Source organism: Lepisma saccharinum, chromosome 2 (genome assembly GCF_977018435.1).
Source record: "Lepisma saccharinum chromosome 2, izLepSacc3.1, whole genome shotgun sequence".
NCBI lineage: Eukaryota > Metazoa > Arthropoda > Insecta > Zygentoma > Lepismatidae > Lepisma > Lepisma saccharinum.
The window spans coordinates 138,214,882-138,230,549 of record NC_139230.1 but is presented as its reverse complement, the minus strand read 5'-3'; the positions used below and the strand labels follow the sequence as shown (position 1 = coordinate 138,230,549).

The window sequence follows — 15,668 nt, the reverse complement described above, 5'->3', positions numbered from 1 at the left end:
GGCATATAATTGTTGTATTTGTACCCCCGAATCACTGCCACAAAAGCTGTGAGAGAATTACTTTTCAAAAGTGTTTTCAACATTCTGCAAAATGTTTGTTGGAATCATGGCATCAGGCTTAATTTCACGCAATGAATTGTGTTGGAAGTTTTTCTCTGAATATCATCCATTCTGTGGTCCCAAAGTGTCAATTATTCCTTAAAATTGCTAATCTTACACATTTGTATTAATTATCAAATAGCAAGTTCCATATTTTTGCCTATTTTTTTTTTTTGGCATTTTGTATCACTGTCCAGTAAGTTCAAGCCCCCTGTTCCCATCAGCAGAGATGACACCACCAGTATAATAAGTGAAATAAAATATTTTTTCTATATATACAAATTGTATTACCAAAATTTCTATTTGTGCTCCCATTGCAATATTTTTAACTGTACACCCTTTAGCAGAAAGAAATGCCCACCCTTGAAAATTTCAAATTTGAAGTCTGCATGATGTGACAACAAAGCAGGGCAGTATAGCAAACCTCACATATGAAACAGTGTTCAGAAAGTTACTTTTTTAAAAGTAACTAGTTACAGTTACAGTTACCCATTTTGAAAAGTAACTCAGTTACTTTTACAGTTACTATCTGTTCGAAATTTTCTTGCAAATAATTTACACACAATCAGTAATCTGGTACATATTATAAGTGTTCATATATTTATATTATCAGTATTGTATTTTAGAAATTTGCAGTGGGTGAGGGGAATTATACTAACTGTATGGAAATAGCATGAAATAATGATTTTATACCTCCTAACATACCGTTACTCACTCACACTCTCTCACACACACACACACACACATACGAGGTGTGGCTAGAAAGAAACCGGATTGATATTGCTGTCGATAAACGGCAAGCCCGTCAAGCTCAAGCGGTGCATGAGTGTATAACGTGATATCTTGCCTATCGACTGTGTGATTGCCCAGGGTGTGTGGCAGTCAGTTCCGCTGTAGCTTGTGGACGAAGTGAACCGTACATCTGTGCTCCATCGGAAAAATGTTAAGTCTGAAAGTGGAACAGCGTATCAATGTGAAGTTTCTTACGAAACTCGGGAAATCCGCCACAGAAACTTATGGTTTGTTGAAGGAAGTGTACGGAGATGAGTGTTTATCATGCACGCAAGTGATTGAGGGGTTTGAAAGGTTTAAAGAGGGACGAGAAGTGACACGGATGACTTGCGTCCCGGACGGCCTTGCACGTCAAAAACGGAATAAAACATTAATGTCGGTGAATTGATTCGAATTGGGTACCTGAAGGTCAAACTGTCAACCAACATTATTTCATTACGCTGCTGACGACCCTTTGTGAGCGAGTAAGAAGACGACGACCTGATTTGTGGAAAAGCATGTAATGGATTCTTCATCAGGAAAATGCTCCTGCCCACACGGCATTGTCAGTCAAGGCTTTTTTGGCCAAGTATGGGATCCCAGTGTTAGAACATCCACCCTATTTGCCGGATCTCACTCCGTGCTACTTTTTTTTTATTTCCAAAGGTCAAATCAGCACTGAAAGGAACCAGATTTACGACCGTAGGATCTGTGAAAAGAAAAGTGACGGAGGTCATGAACATGGTTTCAGAAAATAATTTCCAGAACTGCTTCCAGCAATGGAAGGTTCATATGGATCGGTGTATCGATAGTACAGGGGAGTACTTCGAAGGGGGATAATGTTCGTATTGTACAAAGTAACCAATAAAAGATTTTGTAGCAACAGTCCGGTTTCTTTCTAGCCACACCTCGTATGATTGAATTAGGTTATGTTACATAGCTTTTCTGCCACTTTTGGCTAATCACGACGATGAGTGATGATATGATAAAATTGATGAAGGGTCACTCACAAAGAAGACTCATAGCCAGGCCAGATTCGAACCTGGGGTCCCTGCTTCCGTAGTGCATTTTCCAATGTTTCTGTATTACTTTTGCTCATAAAGTCACAAAGGTAACATCATACGTAAGAGGCAAAATTCAATTGGTGCGCCTGTCACCCCCCCCCCCCCCACTTTTCCTTAGGATGTGTGTTCCGACATGACACTCAAGCCTACAACAATTATGGTAATTTTTATAATTAATATAATTACTACATACTTGCACTTATGTAAACAAGAAAAGCATTGATTCAACATTAATATTTTTTCTGTGCTTTAGTTAATGATCAGATTTGTGTGCGCAATAATTGGTTCTTATTTGTTATTAATGATGGTAATTTTTGTAGCTCATATATCTGCTCACATGTAAACAATAGAGGAAGTGATGAATCAATAACAAAATTGTTTCTTGAAATTTAATGATAAAATAACTCCGAAACCCCACCCCCTTCTCAGGCAAGTACGTTTCTTGAATTGCACAAGTAAACAAGGGTTCAGACGCCTCACTACCCTCCACCTCCCCACAAAAGTCTCGAACAATTATAATTCAAGTACGAATTTATCATTTTTATATGTCCTGTGTGTGACATGAGAAAAAAAAAATCTATTTGGTGTAATATTTCTTGTTAGTTTGTTCAATTTTTGTTACCCATTACGAGTCCAGAAAAAGAAATAAAAAAGTGTCATACTGTTGCTACAAAGGAAGCTACATATTTATATCTTATTAAATATATTTAAATTTTCAAGAACTTAAACACTATGAAATCATATTTTCACAGGAGGAAAGGGGTGGAGTTGAGGTATATAGGTATAGTGTGTGACAGGGAGAAATAAATTTCAAGTGCTTGTGCATTATCAATGAGGCCAAGAATTACATTCTAAACTTACCCTTCCAGTCCTCCTGCAGAAGATTACATTAACAAGCATGTGTGATGGCTAGGTTCTTCTTCTTCGTTGGTTTGGCACATGAGTGTTGCAATTATCACACTGTTCTTAAATGATTTTGTAAAGGACTACTGTGCTCACGCAAAAAAATCAATGTAGGCTATCTTCCACGTACTCTTATTGTTCCACTCATTCATGCAAATAGAGGTTCTGCGGTGGATGACCGAATCAGAGTCACCATGACAACTCTCTCATTCATTGTGAAACTATTTTATTCCAAATTCCATGGACAGAGGAAAGGGATGAGGGGAGGTTGTCCTTGATCCCTTGGTTGTTTTATCTCTGCCTTGACCATCATTTCAGGGGGTGATGCCTTGATGCTTGCAACTTGTGCAGTTCCAAGAATAGGGTATTGCTCGAGGCTACTACTACTGTGTTCGCCAAACACAGCTTGCAAATGAATGGCAAAGAGGAAAAAGAAAATAGCCAAATTGTCAGTACTTTACATCACAATAACAATTTAGTGTTGTAAAGTAACTGTTGAAATGTTACTTCTGCTGAAAAAAGTAACTCTGTTACAGTTACTTGATTTTAAAAGTAACTAGTTAGTTACAAGTAACAGTTACCTTTTTTGAAGAAATGTAACTAGTTACTTCCAAACACTGGTACAAAAAATTAACATCGCGATTATGTCGGAGACTTAGTTATGTTAAAACAGATATGTAATTAGATAATACAGGTCTGCGATGAAAAAATTGTTTCAACTTGAATGGCTGATTCCTGTGTATTTTTTGTGCTGATTACGGGGAAAATAGTAAGAACATTCCATCACGTACCATTTTTGCGCAAAACTCTATTTTTGGATTTGACACCCCACGTAGGCCCTTATATGGTAAGTAATATGAGCAGTTAGTAGCATCTTCTGTAACTTAAAATAAGCTGTTCCTCATAACTTTCAATTTATACTATTGAGACAAGGATATATTAGTCAATAACGTGGCAAACAGCCTTATTTTTACCCTGAAGGCGAGGTTTCCCCGATGCGTCATCCTAAAATCCCCGTTCAACCACTCCTCCACTTATCTCCATAAAACAATCTGTTCCTTGCCTCCAATCCCTGCGGTTCATTTCACTTGTGTGTGTTCCGGTGAACAAGTTTTTTTCTTAAGTGTTTCGTTGTGTTCTTTTAAGAAACGAAATGGTTGGAGGAGGTTGCAAGAATTCTCCTGACAACTTTTGTATGTTTGTGGCAAGTTTATTGTATAAAAAAAGCAAAGGAACATTACAGACTTTGTCAAGAAAGTTTACTTTTCTTATCTTGGAGTAAGACTGTGAGACCAAGATAAACGTGAGCCCCACATAAGGTTTGCTCTGTTTGTGTGGAGAAACTTCGGCAGTGGTCACAAGGTAAGAAGAAATCTTTTCGTTTTGGTGTGCCTATGGTTTGGAGAGAGTCCCACAACCATAGTAATGACTATTATTTTTGCTCTTGCAACATACAAGGGTTCAATCTGAAACATAGGAAGGAAATCTCATATCAAATCTTACCCTCTGCAATGCGTCCAGTGCCTCATGGACCCGGGATTCCAGTTCAGTCACCTCCAGAAACTAGAAACCCCGGCTAGTGGGCAGGTGTGAAGACTCAGGTGATGACTTCCTCGACAATACTACCTCCAGTGAGCCTCAACTCTTCACCCAAATAGAGTTAAACGACTCGGTCAGAGATTTGGGCCTATCCAAAGAGTCAGCAGAGCTCCTTGGCTCCAGATTGAAGCAAAATAACTTGTTGGCTCCTGGAATGGAACTTCATTTAACTGGTATAGAAACAGAGAAAAATATTTTTGTCTCATTTTTTTCTCAAGGCTGAGAACTTGTTTACTGTCATGACATCCTCGCGGTCTTATGTCTATGTCCAACATTCAGTATAACTCAGACTAATGGAGGTTCTTCATTGACTCATCCAAGAGAAGTCTCAAGGTGGTGGTTCTTCACAATGGAAACAAATATGCATCAGTACCAGTACGACACTCTCTACACTTGAAGGAACGGTATGAAAATTTGGATCTGTTTCTGAAAAAAATCAACTACAACGACCACGGATGGATCACATGTGTAAACTTGAAAGTGCTAAGCTTGTTGCTTGGACAGCAAGGAGGTTATAAAACATAACTCTGTTTCCTGTGTGAGTGGGACAGTCATGAAAGGGCCCGACACTGGACCAAGATGGAGTGACCAGAAAGAAAATCCCGTTTTTCCGGAAGAAAAAATGTCCAACATGAAAGCTTGGTGAACCCGAAGAAAGTACTGCTTCCTCCTCTTCATATTAATTTTGGAGTGATGAAGCAGTTTGTAAAGGCTTTAGATAAGGAGGGAGAGTATTTTAAATACTTGGTAAAGAGCTTTCCTGGGCTGTCCGAAGATAAAGTGAAGGAAGGAATTTTTGTCGGTCGGGATATTCTCAGGCTCATGAAAGATGAACCCTTCATTTCCACAATGAAGGACAGTGAGAAGGAAGCATGGACTGCATTTAAGGATGTGATCATGAAGTTTCTAGGGAACCAGAAAGATCCCAACTTCAAAGGCATAGTACATACCATGCTGACACAATATAAAAATTTAGGGTGCTCCATGAGTTTGAAAATGCACTTCTTGGCATCTAACCTTAACTACTTTCCAGAAAACCTTGGTACTGTTAGCAAAGAACACGGTGAAAGGTTCCACCAGGACATCAAAGAGATGGAACAACTGTATCAGGGCAGCTGGAACATCACCAGATGGTAGACTACTGCTGGACGCTTCACAGGGACCTGTCACAGGTGACTTACAAAAGAAAAAGCTCTTGAAGCTTTGAAGGGATGTAAAAACGGTATTACAAGGACTTGTAGCAATTCGATAAGTGACTGAAACTCAAAATTCAAATTTTTACCAATTTTTCAGAGCAAATTTACAATATTTTGTTAATATTTCGCATACTCACTAATTTAGGCATCAAAACCACGAATCTGAACTTAAAATTTGGGGGTCACGTCTAGAAATCGGAAAATAAGGGGGTCCATGATCTCAACCAACAATGTAGAATTGCTCATTATTTATCGCAAGATCTATCGTTTCACAACAAAATATACATCTTCCTGATATACTACAACCACAAATTTTAACTATGTTTGCCTAACCCAACTGCAATTAACCTAACCTTACTGTGAATGGTGCGTGGGGCTATTCGCCAATGGTGCGTGACCTATGCATGCATGGTTCTACGACCCCAAATTTTAACTATGTCTGCCTAACCTAGCCTAACCTAACCTTCCTGTGAATGGTGCGTGACCTATATGTCCATGGTTCTACACTTTTGTAGCATGTAACTGGTGACCAGACATTTTGAATCAAAGGAATTGAATCACCGTTTTCAAACTTACCTCTAATTAAAATCTGCATTCTACGTGCTCTTGTCCTTTCGGGTTCTCACGTTCAATATCTTCATTTTCCTCTTCCCCGTTTGTGGTATCGTACAGCATTCCTGCAAGCTTGAAAAATTCTAATGTTCGGTCCGATTGTAACATAATGCACAACTTTAGAAACATATACTTAGCCAGGTAACCGGAGTATAACAGTTTCTTTGTACCACTGGAATTTGTCACTTTTTCCTGTCTCCATGTAGATTGTATGGTGTTTGTATGAACCCCAGTTTCCTCATTGACAAAGCTAATACTATGATTCACTTTCAGGTGCTCATACCCCTCATCTTTGAGCGTATCATATACCTTCCAAAAGTCTGAAGTAATTGTCATTCCCGGCAGAATCCACTCTTTAATCAAACCTATTAAAGTCTCCGCATCCCTCTTATCAACAGGTACAAAGAAACACCATCCACTTCCCCTTTCTATCCCTCTGAACGCCCACTGTCCCTCCACATGATGACTGCCATGATACTTTCATTTTCCAAATTTAGATTCGTCAATCTCCACGATCTTTCCAACACCTCTTATCTTCTGCCGGTTCTTGTAAAAAGAATGTTCCACAACTTCCCTACAGAAAGAAGCCCAGTCAACTCCCATTTTGTATGAAATTTCAGCCTCCTCGCAAATAATATTCAAAGCACAGTTCGAGACCCACAATCTTGCGAAGACACACACTTGTAACAAGGATAACTTGGATCTAGCGAAAAAAGTCCCTTTCCTTAGTGACACTGAGTAATTGCATGGCTGAGTTTTTTTCTTTCCGTGCACAACACTTGTCAAACACTTCCACGCATACTTATCAATACACGCACGGTTTCTGTACAATTTCAAAATGTGTGCACATGTATCTACTCTCCTTCGGCAGAACACCAAATTCCTTCAATTTGTTAACCAAACCACGACCATCCTCTTCTACACTCCACTTATATAACTGTAGCACATTAACAATCTTTTCATTCCTCTCCGCCATTCTTCCACGACCTTCCACGACCAATGCTGTGAACCAAAGAGAATCGCTCTGAACAGCATCGCAATGCTCTAGACAGCAGAACGGACGTTGATCGTCATTTCTTCACATCATCAAACATGGTTCCTATGTTTCTTTATGGGGAATCATCGCTATAATTAATAATGTTATTTTACAAGTTCTACAACTCAATGTGCAATTTAAACACATTACCCCAAATATTATATGCATATACGTAAGTACGACTGCATATTTAGTGAGTATAACAACTAGTAAACTAATTACACAGTATATCTATATTGTAAATTCTTACCAATTTTTCTTAACTTTTAACTCCATTTTGTGGAAAATCCTTACGTGATGGAGGAAAACGGGGGTCATTTTCCGATTCAGCGCACCTAAAAACATTAAAATCAGTTATTGCGGTTAAGACAATTTTCAAAAAGTCTCAAAATGCAGGCCTGTGTAATTAAACAATTTTCCATTGATCCATTTTACTTCACATACGCCGGCCCTCTTGGCGTGGATGCTAGGGGTCCCATGTTCGAATCCTGGCCTGGGCATGGATGTTTGTGTGTGTCCATTCATCAATTTCATCATGTCATTACTCATCTCTATCTTCGCAAATTAGCCAAAAGTGGCACAAAAAAGTGAAGTAAAATAAAGCAGATCAAAAACAATATCAAAATATTACACATACTTTGCTCCTGCTGCTTTTGTCAATAATTACTATAGCTGCATATAACTTGAAGTATGTTCTTCACTGTTTGTAACACTATCATCCGTAATCAAATCGTGGCAGTCTTCTTGATTGATTGAGTTGGTGTTTTAAGTCCACTTTATGCACAGTTACTAATCGGGACTTGACCTACAGCTTAAAGTGGGATCCGAACCAGTATGTGCCTCCACCGGGTATCGAACCTGGGACCCCTTGATTACAAGGCAACGACATTACCACTGCACCATCGGGGAGGCACCCGCAGTCATCATTTGGCTTGTGGGAGGTTTTGAAAGCAGCTACTTATGTTCCCAAAATAATCACGCAAAGAATGTAAAAATTTTCATGGACACAAACTATGGGGGAAAATATATCAATGAGCCTATCAAGATTTAATGTTGCAACAAACATGAGATTTGCTACACTGCCCTGCTCTGTTTTGTCACATTGTGCCGATTTTGACTTTGAAATTTTCAAGGAGGGCAGTTTTTCCCACTCAAGAGTGTACATTCTTTATTATTCATAATTAGCCGATGAAACTTTTACCAATTATAGATGGAAGATGTATGTCCTTCAAAGCCTCCAGTGGCTGATGCCAGATTTCAAAGAATTCCTATTATGATGATTTTTTTACTGCTTATTTTCCTTTTTAGTTGGGGATGAAAGTGGTGTATCTTCCAAGTGTGGTCTTTTTTGTGCTTCACTGCAAATTTCAAAACATGGTTGTCCATAGGGCCGGAGCTACAACCAATTTTTCAGACCTGTTTTCAATAGTATTGGTACACTGTTTTTTATTCAGGTGCATTATGCATTTCGATTATATTTTCCCGCAAGAAGTATATAATGATTTTCAATGTGACTGTGTATGATTGTAGGAACATAATAGTGCTACTTACTATATTTTCATTCACTTTAGTATGTTGTGGTGGCAACATAGAACTGCCAAAGATGAACTTTTGTCTAAAATTTATATTTTATTCTTCTTAACTATTATTAATGGGAAGAAAATGTATAAATTTTATGGCTGAGACACCTTTCATTCACAAAAAGAAAAAAACCCTGATAAATAGTTCTCCTGCTATGATTTATTTTCTACATCTGGGTGCATTTGAAAAGTGAGCACCTGATAAGATTCCAGCCATAGAGAGACCATTCAGTGTGAAATCAACTAACGAAGATGCACTTTTTAACCTTTCATATTTTAATTCATTTGGAATTTGGCACACTGAAAGGGGCACTTGAGGTAGGAAAATAAGTTGTAGATCCATATTTTTTGTATTTCTGAAATTACAGTGGTGCAAACTGTGTGATTGATTTTGATCATTTCTTCCAACATCTTGTTAACTGTAAATTGCAAAATTTTGGCAATCAGGGCACCTAAGATTTGATTGGGACGATGTTGAAAAGGTCTTTAGGGGCTATTTCACATGAGATGTAGCATGCCTATGTCAGGTTTGATTAGCATATTGGAGCATGTTGTGGACTTAAAGAATACTTTTTGTTAATTTTTCATCTCCTGACAATAGTGTCAACTGCTTAGTTTTGATATTATGTAACATGGTGTGAAATCCCGGGGGTGACAGGGTGGAATTCCCCCACGAATGATCTTGTCATGAAATCCCCCCCACCAAACTCTTCCGGGGGGGAAAGTTTTTGTTTTAACAACGATCATAAACAATTAGTTTGGGATTCGAATATACTTGACTGGAATAATATCAATAACATAACTGACAACAAAGAGCCTCATCTCTTAGGAAACTGAATCCAGCCAGCAATCCCCAGAACACAGAAATTAGATCGACTTATTTCTTCTCCATTTCTCACTGCCTTTCGTTAGCAAGCACAAAGTATATAAATATGTATATTAATAAAACACGTAATAGCACTTATATGTGAATTTTATACAGGAAACTATTATCTTCTTAAAGTGTCTTATTTTTGGCCCTCCTCCCTTACGCAAATTATTGTTCATAGCATCAGTAGTACATCAAACTCTTCAATTTGCAATTACATTTTGAATGAAATAACAGTCGATATAATATATTGTATATTTTATAACATAATTTGATTATTTAATAATTGACATATATTTAATGGCATTATGCATATATATGTATAATGTGCATGTGTGTCTGTCTGTCTGTCTGTCTGCTCCTTCCCACCGGCCAATCTGCAGTGATTTTGCACCCTGTTATGTAATTCACCAAATGAGGCTATATTCATTAATTTCTCTATATGTTTAATTCTTATAAATGAGAGGATCATTTTTGATGTATACATGTGTCATATTCTTTCTTTTAAGGTGAAGCAGTGGTAATAAAATGGAAGAAGAGGAAGCAAATCAAGAAGAGTTGGATAAACAATTACAGCTCTTGCAAACAGAAGTCAACAAAATAACTGACGAAATTGCTGTTTTAGAGCACCACACAGAATGCAATAGTGACTCATGGGAAATTCTTCTTGATTCCTTAAGCTGCAGGTAAAAAAGATGAAAAGTAAAGTAAAGTGTTCCCCTGTGCTTAGCACCATGCCATGAAGGCATATTGGGGGTGCGGGGGTAACGCAAATTTTATATTCATGCATGTACATTTAATTCTATGTGTATGTATGTCTGTGTAGTATCTTTATGTCAGGAAGTTTAGTGTGTTGGTTAAGTATTATTCTACCATTTAATTTCCCATAAATCTGTGTAAATTGAAAGTATCTTTTAAGGTTTTTTTCTTTGCCCATTTTTGTGTTGTATTTAATTTTTGAATTGATGTGGTCTTCTATGTAAATAAGATGCACAAGAAACCTCTTGTTTCTTTCTTTTACAAATTTGTGTAATTTACACCCTTTCAAATGCAACTGAGAAATTTAAACTTTACTGCTTTCCACTACTCTGGAAAAATATCAAACTCAGATTGTCACTGGTTAGTAATGAAAATTGTTCAGCCTAATCTCTTCTACATTTTTAAAGTTGTGTCTGGCAGGGTGGCTACTTAATTCCAACAATTATACATGGATTATTGGCTCCGGGAATTATGCATGAATTTTTCTCTGTAGATATGAAAAATTACAACCTTTATTAATCCAAAGCCCATTGAATTTATACAGGGTCATTGAGAATGATTGCCGGCATTTTAAACTGTTATTATAAAAGAAGTATTTAATGAATATACATATGTGGCATCTTAAAATGTTCAGCAAAGTTTAAAGTTTTAGACTTACCTTAGTACACTTCGATATGGGTGTCATTTGTAGCTCTGGTGATGTCTAGACGGTATTCAATCCCCTGCCACATCGTGTCCAGAGTTACAGTTGCAATTGCTGCAGTGACACTCTCTTTAAGGTATTCCCACGCATGCGCCATTTTAAACCTCATGGTAACACAAGGTCACACGAAACTTTAAACTTTTCTGAACATTTTAAGATGCCACACCTGTATATCCATTAAATAGTTCTTTTATAATAACAGTTTAAAATCCCGGCAATCATGCTTGATGACCCTGTACATATTTATAAATGCCCTGAGGCAAGTTTTTCACAGTTTAGCATTTATCTTTATCGAGGAAACAGAATTCCCCCAATCTGTTTACTTTGTTAGTGTCATCTGACAGATGGAAGATTTTTGCTAGATAAGATTTCTTGAGGATGATTAGGTAAATATGAGTTTGAAATTCATGAGCGAGCAAGTTTTTTTTTATTTATTTACTTTTATTAAAATCAATAGTAGAGACCTAAAAATAAACACTTGAGTTTAACATTTGGAAAATTGTGGTTAAAATTACTAGCTCCGACAACAAAAATAGACATATCAAGGTACATCAAACTTCATGAACTGGACAAATTATTAATTTTATTGTGATTATATGATTATGTAACTTAATACTTTATATGCAAGTTTTGGTTGGGAATTGATTATCATAATCTGTTTATATACTGTATTTTTTTTAAGAAAATCCTTTATGGGAGTTTAATATCTACACAGATATTCACACCAACATATTTTTTTAACATTGGTTATGCATTGTATGAATATGTAACACTAGTCACATTAATACATTATGAAGTAGCACACATATGTTAACAGATATAACCAAGAAAACCTACTAATCCTGAATAAATGATTGATTTATTGATTTGGTGTTTTAAGTCCACTTTATGCACAGTAAGGCTAATCGGGACTGGACGTACAGTTTAAAGTGAGATCCGAACCACTTGTGCCTCCCTTAATTGCAAAGGCGATGACGCTACCACTGCACCATCGGGGAGGCCCTGAATAAATGAAATAGTGGCATATTGCAAAACAGAATATTTTCAACTTCGAATCGACTTTTACGAATTGAAACAACATTAATGAAAAATTTCATGGCCCCTTTAGGGTCAACATTATCCAGTTTTTCCTTATGTAGTTGACACAGTGCCAGAGAGTTAAGATGCTTTTGTCTTATCATACTTTGTAATTAGTTCTTGAGGTGATGGAAAACACAAACTACTTTCAGCCTTGCAAGAAGAATACAGTGTCAAAAGTAAGTGGACTAGTCAGGCCCCAACCCAGAATTCTTTTAAGGGAGGCCAGGTCCAGAGCACTACACATCCACAAAATACACTTACTTGGCCCTCTTGGGTGGCGAGCGAGCGAGCGAGTAAAACTGTTTGCCTAAGTTTTGAACTGTCAAGCATCGAAAGCCCACGGGTAACTGGCAGGCCTTGCAAGACCCAGCTCACTTATATACAGCAAACATTCCTTCAGGTTTTGCACAGTCTCCAGGTACATGAGTCATGCAGTCACTGTTGCCAACTTTTATATTCTAAACTGTTCAAGGTGGACTTGAAATATTCTTCACATTTATCAATTTGAAACTGCAGAGATTTATTCCGTGGTAGGAAACATTTGTATCACTCACACCCAGTAGCGGCAATTGGGTTCCAAAACTTGGGGGGGGGGGGGGGGGTTGGCTTGCAAGGTGCAAAAAAGTGGGGGGGGGCAAGGACAGTCTAATTTCCCTTGGTACATAAGGTTAGCATGGTGCGGAGGCAAAAGTGGCAAGAAGTGTGTTGAGGGTCAACTGCCTCCTAATCACCTCCACTGCTGACACCTGTAAAGGAGTACGAACCAAGTTTCACAAAAAGTGCCATTGTAAATATTTTGGAACGTTGTGACTGGTGATGGTTTTACATTAAACTATTTTTTTTGGGGGGGGGGGTGCTCCCCGATGTTGCAGTGGTAGCATCATCGCCTTGTAATCAAGAGGTCCCAGGTTCAATACCTGGTGGAGGCACATTAGGGTGTTTCATTTTTCCAAAGATGTGATATTTATATGACTTTGCTTACGCCCCGAGTCTGAGTGATGTAAAAGATATATATGCCAAATTTCAAGAAGATTGGATAATATTTAGGGGTTGCACACATTGATCACTTTTATCTCAAACTAGTGAAATTTCTAATATTGAAGTGCTTTGTACTAATGGGCTTCTCATGTATTTCTTTCATCTTGTGCAGGTAATTGAACTTTAAAATGGGAACTGAAAGAGGAATTTGACTGCTAGAAAAGGTGCCTAGTGGTGAGTTTTTAGGAGCTCGGCTCCCTTCAAAGGAACAAGTACTTTTAGTTTTTATTTACCATCACAAGGAAATGAAAGAAACACTTTCGGATGCTGCTAAATCTACCAGTACTAAACTACAGGAAGTGTGGAGGAAAGCTAATATCCCTATTAAGACGGAGGAGAATATCCATGCTGGTATACAGAAGCTGTACAAAGAATACCAAAATCTGGGTAAAGAGAAATCGAGAAACACGGATAAGCAAATGTGAAACGGCAGATTTGGAAAGGTGATCTCGTCGAGATATTTGACATTTCCCGGCAAAATGTGATGGACATGAATAGCGTATGACAAGAAGATAAAGGATTTCTTAGATCACAAAGAGAAGATCGTATGAGTTCATCAATGAGTGGAGTAGACAAAGTTTTTGCCTCGAAAATAAGAACTAAGTGGACAAAAGAAGACAAAAATTATTCATATAAGAATAAACATTACAAAGCTATCGCTGACATCAATAAGACAGTTATACTGGAAGACTCATCTCCATCATCATCAGCACCTAGTGACGAGGCTGAGTTTTCGCCTCCAGCAACGAAAAAATTACGTTCAAGTCCTAGATTAAAACCTCTTGATCAGACACTCACGTCTACTTGGGATCGAGAACAGCTCTCTATTCGACAAGCAAGTACTTCATTTATAGCAACTGCAAAGAGCCTTGGCCACGATGTTTCAAAATTTTCCGTATCTCCAGCTACTGTTTACCGAGCTCGGGCGATCAATAGAAGTAAAATGGCAAAGAAAATCGAAGAATCACTCTTTGAAAATCCTCCTCATTTGGTCTTGCATTGGGATAGTAAACTGTTGCCCTCAGTTGTCCATGGGAGTGTCAAAACTTTGGGAAGATAGAGTTTTAGTTCTAGTGACTGGCAAAGATTTGAGCATTTTCTTGGCATACCTGTTGCCCTGAAAAGCACTGGTGAGCAGATGGCTGAAGTAGTTATTTGGGAAGTGGACCGATTTGGGCTATGTGACAATATCATCGGTATGTTTTTTGATACTACAGCATCTAATACAGGACTGATCCAAGGGGCATGTACCAGAATTGAAAGGGAATTCGGACGAACATTGTTGTGGTTGGCTTGCCGTCATCACACCCATGACCCATGACCTAATATTGAAAGGAGTGTTTGAGGAGTGTTGTGGCGTACCATCAAGTGGTCCTGACATCCAGATTTTTCGGAAGTTCCAAAGTCTGTGGGCTTCACTTGATAAGAAGTCATATGCGACAATGCTGGATGAAGAAAGTCCCGTTCAAGGCTTTCTAGAAGAACAACGAGTGAAAATGGTTAACTACATCCAAAATGTCCTAAAAGATGAAAGTCATCCAAGAGAAGACTACAAAGAGTTATTACAACTCTCACTCCTGTACCTAGGAGGTTGGTCACAAAACGACTTCAGTTTCAGGATCCCAGGGACTCTGCATCAAGCAAGGTGGTTGGCAAAGGCAATATATGCACTTAAAATTGTCCTCTTCACTAAATAGTTGAATATTCCTCAACGAGAATTGAAAGGAATAAAACGGGTTACACATTTTGTCAGCCTCATATATGTTCGCTTTTGGCACGAGGCAATTGTAAGTCGATGGGCTCCAAAGAATGATTTGGATATGCTACAGCTTCTGAGCCAGATGCAGACGTCAAAAAAAGTGCTCCCACAGTTGCTAAGAGACACCTTTGGTATCCATCAGAAACAAACGTAGGATTGGCTTTTTTGGACGAACGTATTACTCAGGCTGATAAGGAAAATATGACTAAAAATTTAGAAACCAAACCTGCAAAGAAAAACGAAATGAAACGATTAGAGGGTAAAAACCTAATTTTTGAAGGAAAAGACCTGAGCCATTTCGTTACTAATAAAACAAAGACGTTCTTTGAATTGTTTGGGATCCACGACGTGACAGAATACTGCAGTGATTCTCTAAGAATCCATGTGAATGCTCTTAAGGTGGCCAATGATACCGCAGAAAGAGGAATTGCTCTGATTAAAAATGTTTAACGAATCGGTCAGGGACGAACAAGAAAAACAATTCTTGTTGAGGGCAGTCGAGCATCACAGAGAAGTCATCACCAAGCGAACAAAAAAAGGGATTGCATCGTTCAAAGTTGATTAATATAACACATGTATTGCCTATCATACTACCTATTAA

At 38.0% G+C, this 15,668-nt stretch overlaps 1 protein-coding gene across 3 annotated transcripts in view; it reads left to right on the top strand.

Annotated features, from left to right (window-relative positions):
* The window catches only part of LOC145984514 (uncharacterized), an 84,409-nt gene that overhangs the window by 19,690 nt on the left and 49,051 nt on the right, over positions 1 to 15,668 (top strand). For all 3 annotated transcript variants that reach the window (XM_083118169.1, XM_083118167.1, XM_083118168.1), the window contains exon 2: positions 10,238 to 10,414. In XM_083118169.1, the coding sequence (XP_082974295.1) occupies positions 10,257 to 10,414 (158 nt within the window). In that variant the 5' untranslated portion in view covers positions 10,238 to 10,256. The remainder of the gene's footprint in view (positions 1 to 10,237; positions 10,415 to 15,668) is intronic.